Source organism: Falco naumanni, chromosome 12 (genome assembly GCF_017639655.2).
Source record: "Falco naumanni isolate bFalNau1 chromosome 12, bFalNau1.pat, whole genome shotgun sequence".
NCBI lineage: Eukaryota > Metazoa > Chordata > Aves > Falconiformes > Falconidae > Falco > Falco naumanni.
The window spans coordinates 26,709,792-26,725,343 of record NC_054065.1 but is presented as its reverse complement, the minus strand read 5'-3'; the positions used below and the strand labels follow the sequence as shown (position 1 = coordinate 26,725,343).

Below are 15,552 nucleotides of genomic sequence, written 5' to 3'. Positions count from 1 at the left end.
CAATCTCTTAAAGCTTGGGTGTCTTACACAGTATTGCAAGGGAGATTCCTGTTCGTTGTAACCTAATGGTTTTTTTTTCTGTGATCTGGTTAATTTTATTTAAATCAACAGAAACTTACACTTGTGATGGATGCAAAGATGATCTTCCTTTCCTCAGAGGGTGATTGTTGCGTTGCTGTTTTATTGCTTTGCTTTTTCTTTGTGACTTTGAGCAAGTATTTCACCAGGCTGAGTGCTGTAGATCCACCTCTTATCCTGACGATGTTTAAAGGAGAACTTTAGTAAATAGCTGTATTACAGCTTCGCAAAATTATTTGCTGTTGGTGATGACAGAGTTGAAGGCCTGTTAAAAACTTGATCCACAGCTTTCAGCAGTAACAGGCAAAAGATTCTGGATGGTGTTTCCAGAAGTGCTCCTGAGCTAAGCATTCAGCATCCCCTTTATTACCAGTGCCACCAGGATGCCTGACTGCAGGTCTGGTACCAACACCTGTGCCTGGCTGCGGCTCTCTGGCAGGGGGTGTAGCTCAGCTCTGCCTCCAGGCAGCATCAGGATTTTAGGTGCTGTAAAACTGCATTTTTCCTGTGCTTGTATCAGCATTTTGTGCCCTCTAGTGATGATGGAAATGTATGACTGGAAGGCGGTTTTTCAGGGGATGTTCGCTCACATAGTGAGAGAAGTTGGTTCCTGGGAAGAGAGGAATCGAGTGCTAACCAGCGTTTGGAAGCTGGAGGGGAACCACTGTAATTTCTATTGCGTCTGTGTAACACGCCTGTGATCAGTGAGAGATCTCGCTTTACTGAGATTTTTCTGCCTGGAGCAGTTTCACTTTCTGTCTCTGGTATGATGTAGCTTTCCAAGAGCTGGGGAATTCTGAGCGTGATGAAAATCCCCTCCTTTTCCTGAACTTCAGCTGCACAGGAGGCTGACTGACTGCTATTAATTAGCTGCTTTTCTGTTGGGAGGTGGCTGTGATTCTTCACAATCACGTTGAGATCTGCGTTACTGATCCCTCGGAGCAGAAGTCTTTGGAGAGAGAGAGAGACTTGGCATCAGTTTAGTCTGTCACATCTCTGAAGGCAACTTCAAACTTTCTATGTATATTTGTACTGTGTCTGGCTGGAATCAGGCAGTACATAACCTCTCGGATGGTCGTACAGAAAACCAGAAAAAAAACCCAGAATGAGCAAAGACTGGAAAGACTTTTTGGGGTTCTTTATAGTTTTCCTAAGGGATTCTTTATTCATTGTAGCATTCAGATGGTGTCCGGTAAGTTAGTGATGGAGCCCGTGCTCAGTGATGTGAATATGAAGACGGGCAGGGAAGCTCTTCTGTGTGTTTGTGTGATCTTAACTTGTTTTAGAACAGTTTTGTTCTCATTCAGTAGCCTCAGGGGAGATTTCCTGTGCTCTGAGAGGGCTTATTGCAAAGTGAGGCTCAGGGAGAGGACTGAGGTTTTCTGCCTCCTCTCCCCCTGCCCAGTCTGGGATACTCTCTGTCTGGTAGAACGATGTCTCTCCCTGTGGACATTCTCTTGTAGATGTTTAGAGCCTTTAGCCGTCACAAAATGCTTATTTCTTTCCCATGCTTTTGGAAGTTTTGCTCTTGCTCCGAAGTGCTTTTGGAAATAACAGCTAAAGTTGTGATTACTAAAACCTGAGTTTCCAATACAGATGGCAAAGACTTTCTCCACTCAGTGCTGGAGACTACAGTCAGTGTCTCTGGGGCTTGAGGCTCAGGTGTTGCACTGTACCTCTTCTGAATTTTGCCAATCTGCCCAGATATCTGAGGGCAGAAAACAAGAAAAAATAAATCAAAATACTCACCACCACCACCAAAACCTCCTAAAACCACACGCATGAAGTAGGAAATCTCACTTAAACTACGTGTTACCGGAACGCTTGGACTCTCACGGTGGCAGTCTGAATGTACAGCCAACAAGTGCTTATGTGTGTCGGTTCCGGAGACTTAAATCTGTTTGGAGCAGATGCCAGCAACGCCACCACCCTCCTTTCAACAGCCAGCCAAGATTGCTACCATTTACCCCAGGGCCTGTAGCTTTTTCTCATGGTGCTTTTGGTGATTGCCATGTTTATCTTCCTTGTCTGTGTAGGTGATTGTGTACTTGTAATCTTGTGGTGATTATGTACTGGCGTTGCAGTTAGCCTGTCTGAACGTTACAGCGATACGGCTCTGATCAGGACGGTGCTGGTGTTTAAAATATGAGAGAAGGGTTGGGATTTTTGTATGATCTGATTATTTTTTTTAAATATTATTATTATTTGTGTGTGTGAAGACACTGTGAGAATGGACATAGCTGTGCAAAGTAGTAGAATTAATGTTTGTTTATGGGTATGGGTTCTCACTTTTTTTCCCATTCTCTGCAGTCTTAAAGAATATCCTCACTTACAATAAGGAGTTCCCCTTTGATGTTCAGCCTGTCCCACTCAGGTAAGAGGGAACTGGGTCACTTCATGTACAGATACGTATCTGAAAGGGAACATAGCCTGGGACCTGGTGTACATCTGAAACCCTAGAATTTCAAGAGCCACATACTTGCTGTACTGCTTTGGGTAAACTGGTTGATAAAAGAACTTCTGAATTCTGTTTTTCTAGGTACCACTAAAAATCAAGCCCATGCTTTTGGTAAAATCAGGACTTGATACATCCCTACATCTCTCTGAAATTGCCATCTCTTGGTTTTAGACTCTGTGTTTTCTATTGGGCTGAGGTCCTGCAATCTGTCAGAGTCTGTAGGTACAGGTAGTAGGTATTAAGAAGTATGAAATGACATTAAAACGTGTTGCCTCTGCTCTGTACTCAGACACTGACTTGTGAGTTGAAAGCCAGAAGATGTGTGATCTTGAGTCTCATTCTTCTTTCTCTTGTTTTACAGGAAGATTTTAGCACCTGGAGAAGAGGAACACTTGGAGTTTGAGGAGGATGATGAGGAAGGAGGAGCTGGAGCAGGGTCTCCAGACTCTTTTCCTGCTAGAGTTCCAGGTAGGGGCTCTAGGCTTGCCATGTCAGCCCATGCAGCACGTGTAAGTTCCGTCTCTGAGAAGCCCCTTTCTCTACCTGTGATTTGAAAAGCTTGGGTGAGGAGCAACAGGCTAGTGTAAACTCTCAGGCTGTATTGGAGAACCACAAAGGTGGCCCGTGGATACTTTTTCTCAGCAAACAATATCTTACTGCAAAACAGTTCTGTGGATAACCTGTGAGGGTGGTACCATCTACTTCAGATAATTAGCCTTTATTCCTTGTTCAAACTCAGTATTTTCATTCCATGCGCTTTCTTAACTGTACTCTGTGAAGTGTTTCAAACACATTTAAATCTAAATTGTGGCAATGTTTCTCCTGCAAGGAGCATCACGTGCTGCTAGGGATGTGATAAGTTGTTGCTGGTTATTTTTGTGTTGCATCGTCTGATGAGACAATGGCTTAGACTAAAGCCAAGCTCTGAGAGGATAAAGGGGGGTGGCTTTGGTTTTGGTAGCTTAAGTTCTTGTCCATGTGAAAGCACTTGTAGAACTGGGTATATCTACAGATTCTGGAGAAGGTCTTCCTGTAACTTCAGCTTTTGACAATTTATCAGGTAAAGGAGTAGGATGTTACAACAGAGGTTCTTTAGGTTCCTGGTGTAGTTTCTTTGCAGAAGAAAAAAGTTTCTGATTTCAGAGCAGGTTGGCAAAGTTCATATTTCAAGAAGGCGGTAACAAGTAGGGAAACTAGTACTGGAGTTATGGTTGAGAGCGCTGGGGTGTTGCATTACTTATGCCTGGAGAAAACATGTCTCTTACCTTAGATTTGACAAATGCATGCTACTGAGGATGACCCCTGCGGGGGGTACTGCTGTAGATACGCACAGTCTGCAGTCGTTTATGCTAAACTCACAAACATGCCATAATATATTGTGATAGTTTATTGCTGACATTTACTATCTTGATCCTTCTTGTTCACCGTGGTAAATCCATTTATGAAGATGCATTCTGGCTGTCCAAAGCACAGCAGAGAGACCTTGAGTAGCTCTTGGTATGGTGGTGAATCAGTGAGGCCTTGACCATTCCCACAGTGTCAACGGTTACCCCTGTGCAACCTGTTAGAGCCGTATGCATATAGTGGACATAGAGGCTGTGTACGTGCCTAAGAGGAATCCAAGTTGATGATAGACAGATGAACTTTACAGTTAAATCATTTTTAAAGAAGCAGTGTAGCCAAATCAGAAAGAGGAGAGGTTTGGGGCATATACTTTCTTACAGAACTATTCCTCACTTTTTAAGAAGAGGTGAGAGCAACTCCTGAACTTACAGATACTTTACGTTGCCATCTACTTAGTAAACAGTGTATCTGACTTCCCTGATTTTTTTTGCATTAAGGCGATTTTGTGCTATTTGAACACAGAACTTGTTTCCCCATTGAATGTAAAGTACCGTGGTGTTTCTTACCTGATTAGAGGTTGGTCTGTTGTTCTTTCTCTGTGTGATAAGGTTTAATCAAAAGCAGTTTGCAGCCTTCTGGGGTGAGCCTTGTAAGTAAAGTGGACTTTGCATGTTGAATTGATAGGACTGTGTTGCACTTTTGCTTCTATATGCCTTTAATCTGTAGTGCATAACTATGTTATCTAACTGATCATGGTCTTGTCTTCTACATGCACGGCTTCATCGTTATCACATTGCACCATTCATCTAACCCAGGAGCCAATGAAGGTATGATAACCTTTTAGTATATACAGTTATTTCTTTGATCATTTTCACGTAGCTGTGATGTTCTTCATTCAGCTCTTAATTTCAACCCTCACAATACAACCTTTGGTAACAATCATAGTACTAGGCATCCATGTGATCGTCATTTGCCTTCAGTGCCAGAAAAAGGAAAGGTCGTATTTGGTGACACACCTTATCTAGCTCTTTAAAAGTCCTACTGTGCTAATAACGACGTTCTGACTTGCAGTGTAGCCGAGGGTAGGTGTAGCTAGATTTTTAGCAGAACACACTTTTTAATGGGAAATCTTACACAAAGAGTACTTAGATAGTTAAACTTCTGTGCTGTGTGGAGCTGAACCGCCCAGTGGCTTGATGCCTCTAACAGCAAAGGTTTCCTGCCTTTCTCCTGGTTATATACTTCTATATTCTAGTGCTGTGCTGGCCGTGGATTCTTCTGTGAACCATTTCCATTTGTGGATGCAGCAGGAGACTTGCCACTCTTCCCCCTTTCTCTGAATCGGGGTTTGGGAATGGAGACTGAATGGCTGTGTCCTGGTGGCAGTGAGCTCTTGGGTTGGCTCACCTTTGTGTACCCGAACCACGCTTGTGGGAGGACACTTCGTTGGTTTGTAGGTGCTCCCTTCCCCCTCTGGCTGTGATGCCCCGTGGTTGTGTCTGAAGCGGCTGGCACTTTTCTCGTGCAAAGCCTCAGTGTGAGCCTGCGGAAGGCTCGTGGCTCCAAGCCGTGGTGGCGGCCCGGCAGTGACGTTATACCCCTGAGGGCTGGCTGTCAGCCGATGGCTCCAGTGCGAAATGACTGCGGAGGCTTTGGCCAAAGACCTGCGCGGGTGGTTGTGGCTCACACGAGACGTGTTACGGTCAGCTGCTTTAGTCCTTTCCTGGCTTGGCTGTTCCTCCTGCTGAAGCAGAAAGGAAACAGTGTTCCTTGGAGACCGGCTGTCCTGCTGTTCTCATACCTGCTGGAAATGAGCTTGACTCTCCTGTTGATTGCAACTCTGCAATTTCATGTGTTCTGCAAAGCATTTTTCAATAACATAGTAATTTTTCTTAAGCCACTGTTTTTATAATAAATACCAGTCTGATGCATCTTTCAGGTGATTTTTCTGTCAAGTATCCCATCACTTAGTTCTTTTGAGGATGGATAGGAAAACTGAAGGTTAGAGTTGTTCTTGGCTCTTGTGGGCGTGCTGTGTCCTAAAGGAGACAACTGAAAGATGACAGAGCAAAGTTCTGTGCCAAAGGGAAGACAGGCTTGCTCCTGCCTTCATTTAGATTGAAATAAGAGCTCTTGTCTTTCAGCATCTGTTCAAGAGAGACAGCAAGATTAACTAGGGTGCGTATGCTGCTTTGCAGAAATGGGTGCTCTCTAAGTTTGCTTTTAACATTTCTTACACTACAGTCAGGAGCCTGTCCCATTACTTCAGAATGGTGGGTCGAATTCCGTTTGATAGGTTATGAGGTGTCTGCAGACACAGTACCTTGGAGGTCATGAGTCTGATAGTAGCCAAGATGGGAAATACAGGAACGTACTGCATCACAGATGTGATTTCGAGTCTTGCTGATGATCCTGAAAGAAGGACTGGGTGTGGGAACGCTCACAAAATCATGCTGAAGCTGTGGCTCTAGTTCTAAGAGCAGAATACATGGTCCTCTCTTGCAAAGCCAGGACAAAAACTCCTTGGTTCTCCAGCTCCTCAAGCAGATCAAGAGGAAAAACAAGTATCAAGGAAAACCCATATTTGACTTGTCAAAGGAAACTATTACTTTGTGTAGATTTCAAGCCTTGGGATAACATGGGATACCTTTTTTCTTTTTTTTTTTTTTTTAATTAGAAAACCAAAACTTTAAATCAAACTTGCTCACGAGTCTAAGCATTTTCTGTCTTGGTGCATATTCATCTAATACTGGAGAGAGGCTTGAAGCCTGACAGTCTTTGCTAAAATCAGCATGAGGAAAACTACTCTGTTGATGACAGAATCTCATGGCTTTTAGTAAGTTTGAAGTGTGGATTTCTTGCCAGCTGCACAGTTTTCCTCAGCACTGTGAGGATTCGTTTATGCTGACTGTGAGGTTTTGATGCTAAATGTTCTTGATGCAGAGCTGGAAACTCCTTCCTTAAGGCAGAAGGGAATTTGGGGGATGCAAGCGCTATTTTTTTTGTTATCCCCTTTAAGTAGAGGGCAGTAGAACTTAGATAATGAAGAATCTCTCTTCTGGTTCCCTTATGTTCAGTGGGATTTGCAGCAGTGCCATTTGCCTCCTTATTCTCCCAGTCTAAATATTCAACATGAAGCCAAGTCATGTTCAATGGGGTGGGACGACTGATTAAGTGTCTGAACTTCCTGCAACTGCAGATTGAATCCAGCCTCCCAAATTTAATCCTTAAAAATGATATAAAGTGATTTCCATGAGTACATTATTCTGCATAAGAGCAAGAAAGAAACAAAGCTCCTCTCAGTTCTTGTGGCATTATTTTTTCATGAATTCATTTGACTTGAGGCAGCCCTGGGGTTTTTTGGTGGGGGCTTTGAAATCTGTCAACCGACGTTGTGTGTCTGTGCACACAGACTTGCCTTTAGTTCTGTGTACTCTGTTGGGCTTTGAACCCCCTAAGAACAGCATCTTCTGTGAGGGATGATGGGATGAGCAAGGCCTCTGCTGTAAGATGACACAAAGGGTTAATAATATGCTTTACTCTTTCCAGGTACTTTATTACCCAGATTGCCATCTGAACCCGGGATGACATTACTCACCATCAACATAGAGAAAATTGGTCTGAAAGATGCTGGGCAGTGCATTGATCCTTACATCACAGTCAGTGTAAAGGGTAATGATGTCTGTTCCTGGCTCCTCATTTCTAGTTTGGAGAGTGTTTTCTGAAAGCTGTACTGATTATTTTTATTTATTTATTTATTTATTTATTTTACAACCTGCTGGGAAAAATACTTGTTGGTACTTGGCGTTTTCTGTTGTGGACTTAAGGCTTCTGCTTTAATCAAGGGTGGAAAAAAATCTGTGTTTGAGAGATACTGGGAGGTGAATCGCTGCAGGGGACACTCATCTGTGTGCTCCAGGGTGCCTGCCCCATGCTGGGAGCCAAGTACCGGTGACTTGGAAGACTGTGGTTCTCTATTCCAGCTTCTTCAGCTGACCTTTAAGTACAGACCTGTTTGGATTTCTTGTACTCCCCAACACATACTGGTGTCTGGGCTTTCTGCAGGCGGTGAACCAGTCTGCTGACTCTGTTCTTGCCCTGTCATTAAACTAATTTTTTAGTAAAACAAAGATCATCTTAACAGTGCTTAAGGTTCAAAGGAACAAATATGAAGCTGGGAAGCAAAGCTTGCAAGTGAAATAAAATGTTTTAGCCTTGGCACTGAAATATTTCAGCCAAAGCCTGGTGGGCTGACAGCCTCCCCCTCTGAGAGCCTCCATGAACCTGTAAGAACCACTTTCCCTGTCAGTCCGGGACAGGCAACATAAGGATTTCTCACTGTTTCTGGTGACAACGCGGTTGATACCTGTTGCTTGAGGCTGAGATTTTTGGTATTCAGAGTCTTTCTAAGTGGGACCATCTGCCTCTTCCTCATTTTGCATTTCATAGGGGGAAGCCCCATGGTCAGAGTTGCTTATCCTTAACCTGCCTCGCTTGACATCTGCTCGTCTTTACAATCTTCGGAAGTGTATGATTTTTTTTGTTTATCATACAAAAATCTGTAGCTGAGCCAACAGCCTCTAGCTATTTTCAGTTGTGGTGGTGACCTTGTGTGTATCCTTTTCAGATGTACTATTGGATACCAAACGTAGGGATAAAATACTTGATCGGGTGCTTCCTCCACCAGACGAAGTTCTCTGGCAGAAGTAAGGGTCGCAGTAGTGAATGTCACTTAAATCCCAGTGATGTTCTCAAGTGCTGACCTGCCAAAATACCTAGACAGAAAGCTTTACCTAATCCTGCTTCCTGTGATGGTTTTTTCCACTTCTCTCTGGACCTCTGAGGAGTTCACCTGGTTGGGATGGAAGCTGGCATGTGACTCTGGCCTTCCCCAGCTGATAGAACTGCCTCTTTGCGTTTTCAGTCATGGAAACATGCAGTATTGCTTTGTTTATGGTGTTGCCTTAGGTTTGCAGCATTATTTTTAGATTGTGTAACTATTCTTCAGGCTCCATTTCTCTAGTCATTTGTGGATCTTTCTTTGCTTCTAGTATGCCAGAAAGCTGAGGGGTGGGTGACTTCAGTGGTGGGGCTAGCTGGATGCATGTGGATTTAAACAAATTTAATTCTTTCATGCTGAGTTTCTCTTGGCCAGCAGGAAAATACCAGCCCTAACAGGGTTCTAACACTAGATCCTGGAACTTATTGGAACTCATAAAGCAAACATTCGTTGTTCTTTGCCATTGAAGTGTTTGTCTTTCTTAATTTCTAATGAATGGTTAAACTGTTGCTTGCCTTCAGGGCTAGCTCTCATTTCCTTTCTGGAGCTTGGGGAGGCTGTATATTGCTAGGCAACATTAGAACTTTCCCAACAAGTCTTTCTGTTAACATGTGGCGCTCTATTTGCAAGCTCCTATAAACGGTGGCTGCCAAGTAATGATGCAGAAAACAGGATCAAGAAGTGGGGCAGGGGGGACGGCCATCGCCTAGTCTGGTAACGGTGACTTTCTGTACTTGATTTCTCAAGATTTTTGGTGAGGAAAAGTAACTCTGGGAAGCGATTTTGTCCCTGTTAGGAACCTGAAGGTGCTTAGTAGCTGTTTTCCTTGGTTCTATACCAGACTGCTCTTCTGCAGGCTCGGGGAGAGCTTTGTTCCTGGTGCAATGTCGGTGGTCCCAGCCCACTCCCTGGACGAAGTGCAGGGCCCCAGCCTCAGCCCGCACCCCGAGCGTGAGGCACACGCTCTGTACGTGTAACCTTGGCCGTGTCGTTAGCAACTTGGCTCCACCTGAGGGAAAGGGAAAACTGATGAGAGGAGAAAGAGGACAAATGTACTTTTATAAACAGCAGAGGCTTAGTGAGAAACAACGTCGTCTGTGGTGGCCGTGCCTGAGCAGCACAACCTGAGAGCTGGAGTCCGACCCGTGGCCCCACCGTGCTTCTGCCTGTGGAAGACCCCAGAGGAGCCATGTGCGTTGAGCCTAGGCAGCGACGCGGGGCGCACACAGCTTGCAGGAGCCGTGCCAGCTGCGCCCGCAAACCCCACGTGGAGGGGGCAGCCTTTGGGGCGTACCCCGTCCTGCCGGTTCAGCTAAAGGGCTGAAGCCCTGCTGGAGTCCCGTTTGCAAAGGAACAGAATCCTGTGCTGGCAGGAGAAAGAAACGTGCTCTTAAAAAGAGGGATAATTCCAATTTTTAATTCTAAATGTTGTCAGAACTTCACCTGCTTTCATGTTGCAGTCAGCAAGAAGATGCACTGACTGTGTGTGAAGGAGTGTGATTTCCCCTTTTTCTAAATGCAGGGGGAAAATCCAGGTGTGCATTAACTTGTGGCAATATTAGGAGTGATTCATCAATCTTTTACAGCAGGACCTTAAAGTCTGAGAAGCTTGTGCCAGTCTCATGCTGTTTCTTTCCTGCAGATTTGAATGGGATAGACCTGACTCCTGTGCAAGATACTCCCGTGGCTTTGAGGAAGGAGGACACGTATGTCCATTTTAATGTGGACATTGAGATTCAGAAACACATTGAAAAACTAACAAAAGGTACGTACTGTCAGCGACCTGAAACAGCACCCGGGGGCTTTGGAGGCGTAGGCACTAGGCTGCTCCTGTCCTGGTGTAATAAACAGGCCGTGCCTGAGCTGCTGCTGCAGGGCTCAAGATCCAGACAGGGACAAAAACGGACCTTTGCGTCCTGTCCCTTTCAAATGAGTCATTGTGATGGCTTGCAGACAAAAGGGGAATGAAAAGAGATAAAAATGCAGCAGTCTGCTCTGCTACACAGGTAGTGAGCTGCTTTGTCGCTTTCTTAGTCACTGGACAGACCGTTACCTGGCTGTGAATAACTGAGTGAAGAGTACGAGCTCTTCGGACTGATGAGCATTGCAAGAGTGTGGTGTGGCTTTTGAGTTAATAACAGATGTGTTGGAGGTGATTCCCTCCAGTGTATGCAGAGCGTCTTAATGGCAGATAAGTTTTCAGTTAACTACTGGCCGTAATTGCTAACTTTTCTATTAAACCATTTTCCACTCTAGGTGCAGCTATTTTCTTTGAATTCAAACACTACAAGCCTAAGAAAAGGTTTACTAGCACCAAGTGCTTTGCTTTCATGGAGATGGATGAAATTAAACCTGGGGCAATTGTTATAGAACTGTAAGTGACTCGCAATTAGAGATGCCAGTGATGGAGGAAATGAACTAGACCTCGGTTACAATGTGTGGCTTGTTGCGTCGAGGAAGGTTTCATGGACTCGTTAGATCGACCTCCACAAGGAATATCCTCCTTTTAATAAGGAAGGGAAGATAAAGTGCTTTTAGGCAAATAAAATGGCAAGAGACCCTTCTCAAAAACTAGACTTATTTCTGAATAAAATGCTCATGTTTGTAACTAAATTTTATATAAAGGTAACAAATCTGTACGGGAGGTTTTAATTTTGACCTTAGCTTAAGTGTCAGATCAGCTGTATTAAAAAAAAATAAATCGACTTGCACAATATTCTGGTACAGAACTTCTCTAAAGGAAATGTGATTTGAGACACGGGATACTGATTTGCAATTGAATTTTTATGAGCATTTCGAAGCATTGTTGGGTGGCCGTGGGTTTTTCCCTGCTCTAAGTATACGGAGAACTAGATTAGCCAGTTATGCTGCAGTGGTTTTGATGTGCATCCCAGCCTTACTGTGTGGCTTAACATCTGAGCGAGGCTTTTGAGGTGTTTTTTTTGTCAGGAAGAGGGTGAACCTTGCCATTCTGGGCATCTCTAGCAAGAGTGCTTATCTGCTAGCTGGAGTGCTTCTAAGTGTTGTGTAACTGATACTACATCTCCTTTAATCCAGAGTATTATGTTGGGGATTCTCCTTGCAAAAACCTTACATTCCTTTAAAATGGAAATCTTTGTTTTGTTAAAATCATAATCCAGAGAAAGTACTGCTTTGAATTTCTTCCTGTAAATCTGCTCATTATTCTTGCTTCCAGTAAGTCTGGTCGGATGTATTTAAAAGATTACGGTAATAAGATCTGTACCGGACAAGCTTTCTACTATGCTTTCATCTTCCTACACAGCCATTAGCACGTGGATAAACTTACTTTCTTGTGGTTACAGGTACAAAAAACCCACTGACTTTAAAAGGAAGAAATTGCAACTGTTGACCAAGAAACCACTTTACCTTCACCTCCATCAAACATTGCACAAGGAATGACCCTCGTTGTGAAACTTCTGTGAACTGAACCGCAAGTCACGGTAGCTGTGTGTAGTAGCCTTAGCCTTCGAGGGGCGGGAGAACGACTGAATTCATGCCAGTAGGTCAGACGGGACCATCACACGCTGCACAGCACTGTGTCAGGGTCAGAGGCGAGCCTGCCACTCGAGCGCAAGATATTTTTTTTCAGTACCTTCCAAAAAAAGTTGTTTCCGAGAGCCCTGAAATACGTTGACTGCTTTTCCTAATGTTGCTGTTCATCACTTTTTATCTTAACCGTTATTAGCCTTTTGCCTCAACCTCCACCCCAGGCTGGAGACTGCCCCTTTTGCCAAACCCGTAGCAATAAAGACGTGGCAGGCCGACTAGCTGGTGACACTTGCTGTGCGATTGTAGTTCCTCTCATCTGCATTTTGGAGTCCTCTGGAGGGGGCTGGGGGGCAGAGGACTGGGAGAAGGATGGCGAGGGGTGGGACGGAGCCTGAGGTACTGCAGGTGGTTAAAAGTGAGAGAGAGGAGGGTGCTGGGTCCAGTGGGATGGCGGCAGAGGAGCTCCTCGGCCAGCTGTTCTGCTTTGGCTGGGCCAGGAGGACGACTGCAGATGAGAACACCGAGCGATGATTGTGACAGCTCTGCCCGATCCTGTGCGGAGTGTCGGTTACGTGTTACGGTCCTTTCGGCCACCACGGCTCCCTCCTAGAGCTCCTCCTCCTGTGTCTTGTCCCAGAGTGATTTGCAGAGGCGGGTGGGGGACAGAGAGGGGGGACGGTGGATGTTTCACCATTTCAGCAAGAGCAGGACAGGCCCCTCGGTGCTCAAGCGTCTGTTTTCCAGAGCTTTTAGTAAAGTAGGTCTGGCCGGCAGGTTGACTCCCTTTTCACATGAAACTGCTGTTCTTACAGAAACTGATAGTATGCGGTCTTCTGCATATTTTGTGCAAGTCTGGAAACTTCCTCTAAAAATCACCTTTTTATGTAAGTAGACAGGATTATCAATTATTTTCTATATTTTTGATTTGGTGTGTTATAAGCTGCAGGACATTGGCTTATTTTGACACACTTGCATTCACCTTTTGACCTAATAAAGGGACAGAAGTAGAACCCAGTCACATCTTTCATATATTTGTGTGGATATTTGATACGATACTTTAAGGTTTGATACACTTCTTGCGTATCTAACTAGTGCCTGAATACTCTGCTATGCTAACGGAAGACCCAGCTCCCAGAATAGTGCCAATGATTAGGTTTATTTTAAACAGTCAGGCCGCAGATGTATCACCAGTTCCTCTTTTCTGTCATGTAACCCCAAGACATTACATCATGCTTTAACAGCTGTAACACTTTACCAGTGTTACTTGTCCTCATGATACTTGTCCATCTACAGGCAGGTGTTTGGTGTTCTTGGCTCTACCATACTGATGAGGATAAAAAGCTGGTTTTGAATGTCCTAATCTTCTTGCCTTCTTCCCTCTGTTCTGGTATAACTAGGGATGACTTTATTTCCGTGTTACGAGAGAGCAATGCTTCCTCAGCTTCCACTACTGGCTGGGGACAGCGGGGGGAACACAGTTGGGTTTTCCTCTTTATGGGGCTTTGCCATACCCCAGTGGCATTACACCTGACGTGTTGAAGATCAAGCCTTGAAAAAAGAACGCTGCCAGTTATGGAAATAGCTCTGAGTGCAGCATTAAAAAAGAAATAAAAATCATTCTTTGGACTCTGCAAAAGGATAGAGCAAAGGATTAGTCTGCGGCTGCAAATAAAGCCGTGCATGGTCGATGGCTGCGTTCCCTGCTGGCGCTGCCTGGCTGCCTCGGGTCTCTTTCTGACCTTCTAAGAACCTGCAGCACCGAGCACCCCTGTGAGCCACGCAGCCTCTCTGGCTCAGCAAGGGCCGATTCTGGGGCTCTGTCATTGTCCAGTGTCCACTGGTGTCACCTGTGGCACAGTGAGAGCGCTGAGGTCGGTCCTGGGTGGCCCTTGTGGCTCCTCCTGGTGCTTTTCAGCAGGGCCGTCCCACCCGGCCTACCTGGGGCGCGTGGGGGAGGAGGTGCTGCGTGTCACAGAGCCCGGGCTGGAAGGAGGGATCCTGCACCCACAGAACCCAACTTCCCACACAGGCGTTCATCAGCGTGGGGGGCGTGAGCCACTACACCCGTCACCCGCTTCCAGTGGAATTACAAGTGCGTTGTTTCAGCTGCCTGCCTCGACTCTGTCCCAGCTTGTATGTGTCTCTATTAACTCCAGTTATATGAAATGTCAACTTCAAAGTATTTTTGTTAAATACACAAGTAGAGCTTTGTATTTAACTGATTGTGAATTAATGGCTGTAGAGCGTGAAATGCCATTTTTAAAGTTTCTTCTATTCTTTGTGTTTTTTTTTCCCGTGAACTGTCTTTCACTGAAAGGACTGCTGTTCCCCCCACAAGCTCTTGTAATGTTTTACACTTCGGTGATGCTCTTGTCTTTCATCTTAAATCTAAAGCTTAATACCTGGACTGGAAGAACGTAACAGCGCGAGGGCAAGTTTAATGGCTGCTTGTCCTCTGGCAGTAAAGCTGTAATGGCCTTTCCATAGGGTTGTTTTATTATTCCTGGTGGTTTTCCCTCTTGTTTCTCCTCCCTAAGCTTTCCTTTTGTACAGAGCACTTCTGAAAAACCTTGGCCTCTAGATAAGTGGCCCCGCTATGCCAAATAGTACAAGGATGAGTATGTACTAATATTTAACTCCTTTAACATCTACAAGTGTAGGGTGTGTTTAAAGCTATTCAGTCTTCTGTGTGTGCAAAGTGAGTTAAAGCAATACAGGTTAACATGGTTTACATACACCCCTGCTGCTCTACAGAATTGTTATTTTTTTGTTAATGTAAGTGAAAGTCTGTGCAAATCCAGCCTTACTGCTAAGGAAGCTGAATCGGTCTTAAATACTGAATAAGATTAAAAACATGGCTCTTAAACTTTGCTTAATGCTGCAAGCCAGTCTTGAAAGCAGAAAGCAATTATGAAACTTCTTACATTTCTAGAACGACTTAGCATTCCCCAGCATTCCCAACTAACCGCACAGCTTCGGAAAGGCTGCCAGCTCCGTCCTGCCCTTCAGCTGAGGACTCCATCGCCCCTTGCCCTTGTTCTGTGAAGCCAGGCTCCTTCAGCGTAAGGGTGATGGAGTCGCTAACCTGGCGGCAGCAGCAGCACTTACCCAGCCTTTGTTTCAGTTCCTGACCTCAGCCACGGCTGTAGCACTCCAATTGCATTACTGAACCGATGTCCTTCCTGACCAAAAAATGGCACTGAAACAAAGCCATCAGCGTTTAGCAAAAGGAGTTTTGCTTTTTATTATAACTTCCCTTTGAATACAGTGTCATTTGTGCTTCTGATCTCTGACCAGACACCTTTTTTTTAAAAAAAAAAAAAAAAAAAAAACACAAAAAACCCAACCAACTTTCAGTCCTCATGTAAACCCCTGGCCTACA

The 15,552-nt window shown here is 44.7% G+C and overlaps 1 protein-coding gene across 3 annotated transcripts in view; it reads left to right on the top strand.

Annotated features, from left to right (window-relative positions):
* Window positions 1-12,456, top strand: part of AIDA (axin interactor, dorsalization associated) — a 28,451-nt gene extending 15,995 nt beyond the window's left edge. Inside the window, exons 5-11 of one of the 3 annotated variants that reach the window (XM_040611673.1) lie at window positions 2,389-2,452; window positions 2,898-3,004; window positions 4,696-4,707; window positions 7,430-7,552; window positions 10,303-10,425; window positions 10,917-11,034; window positions 11,984-12,456. In XM_040611673.1, the coding sequence (XP_040467607.1) occupies window positions 2,389-2,452; window positions 2,898-3,004; window positions 4,696-4,707; window positions 7,430-7,552; window positions 10,303-10,425; window positions 10,917-11,034; window positions 11,984-12,080 (644 nt within the window). In that variant the 3' untranslated portion in view covers window positions 12,081-12,456. The remainder of the gene's footprint in view (window positions 1-2,388; window positions 2,453-2,897; window positions 3,005-4,695; window positions 4,708-7,429; window positions 7,553-10,302; window positions 10,426-10,916; window positions 11,035-11,983) is intronic. The other 2 variants (XM_040611674.1, XM_040611675.1) reach the window with 2 other exon arrangements.
* The last annotated feature ends 3,096 nt before the right edge of the window (window positions 12,457-15,552 follow it).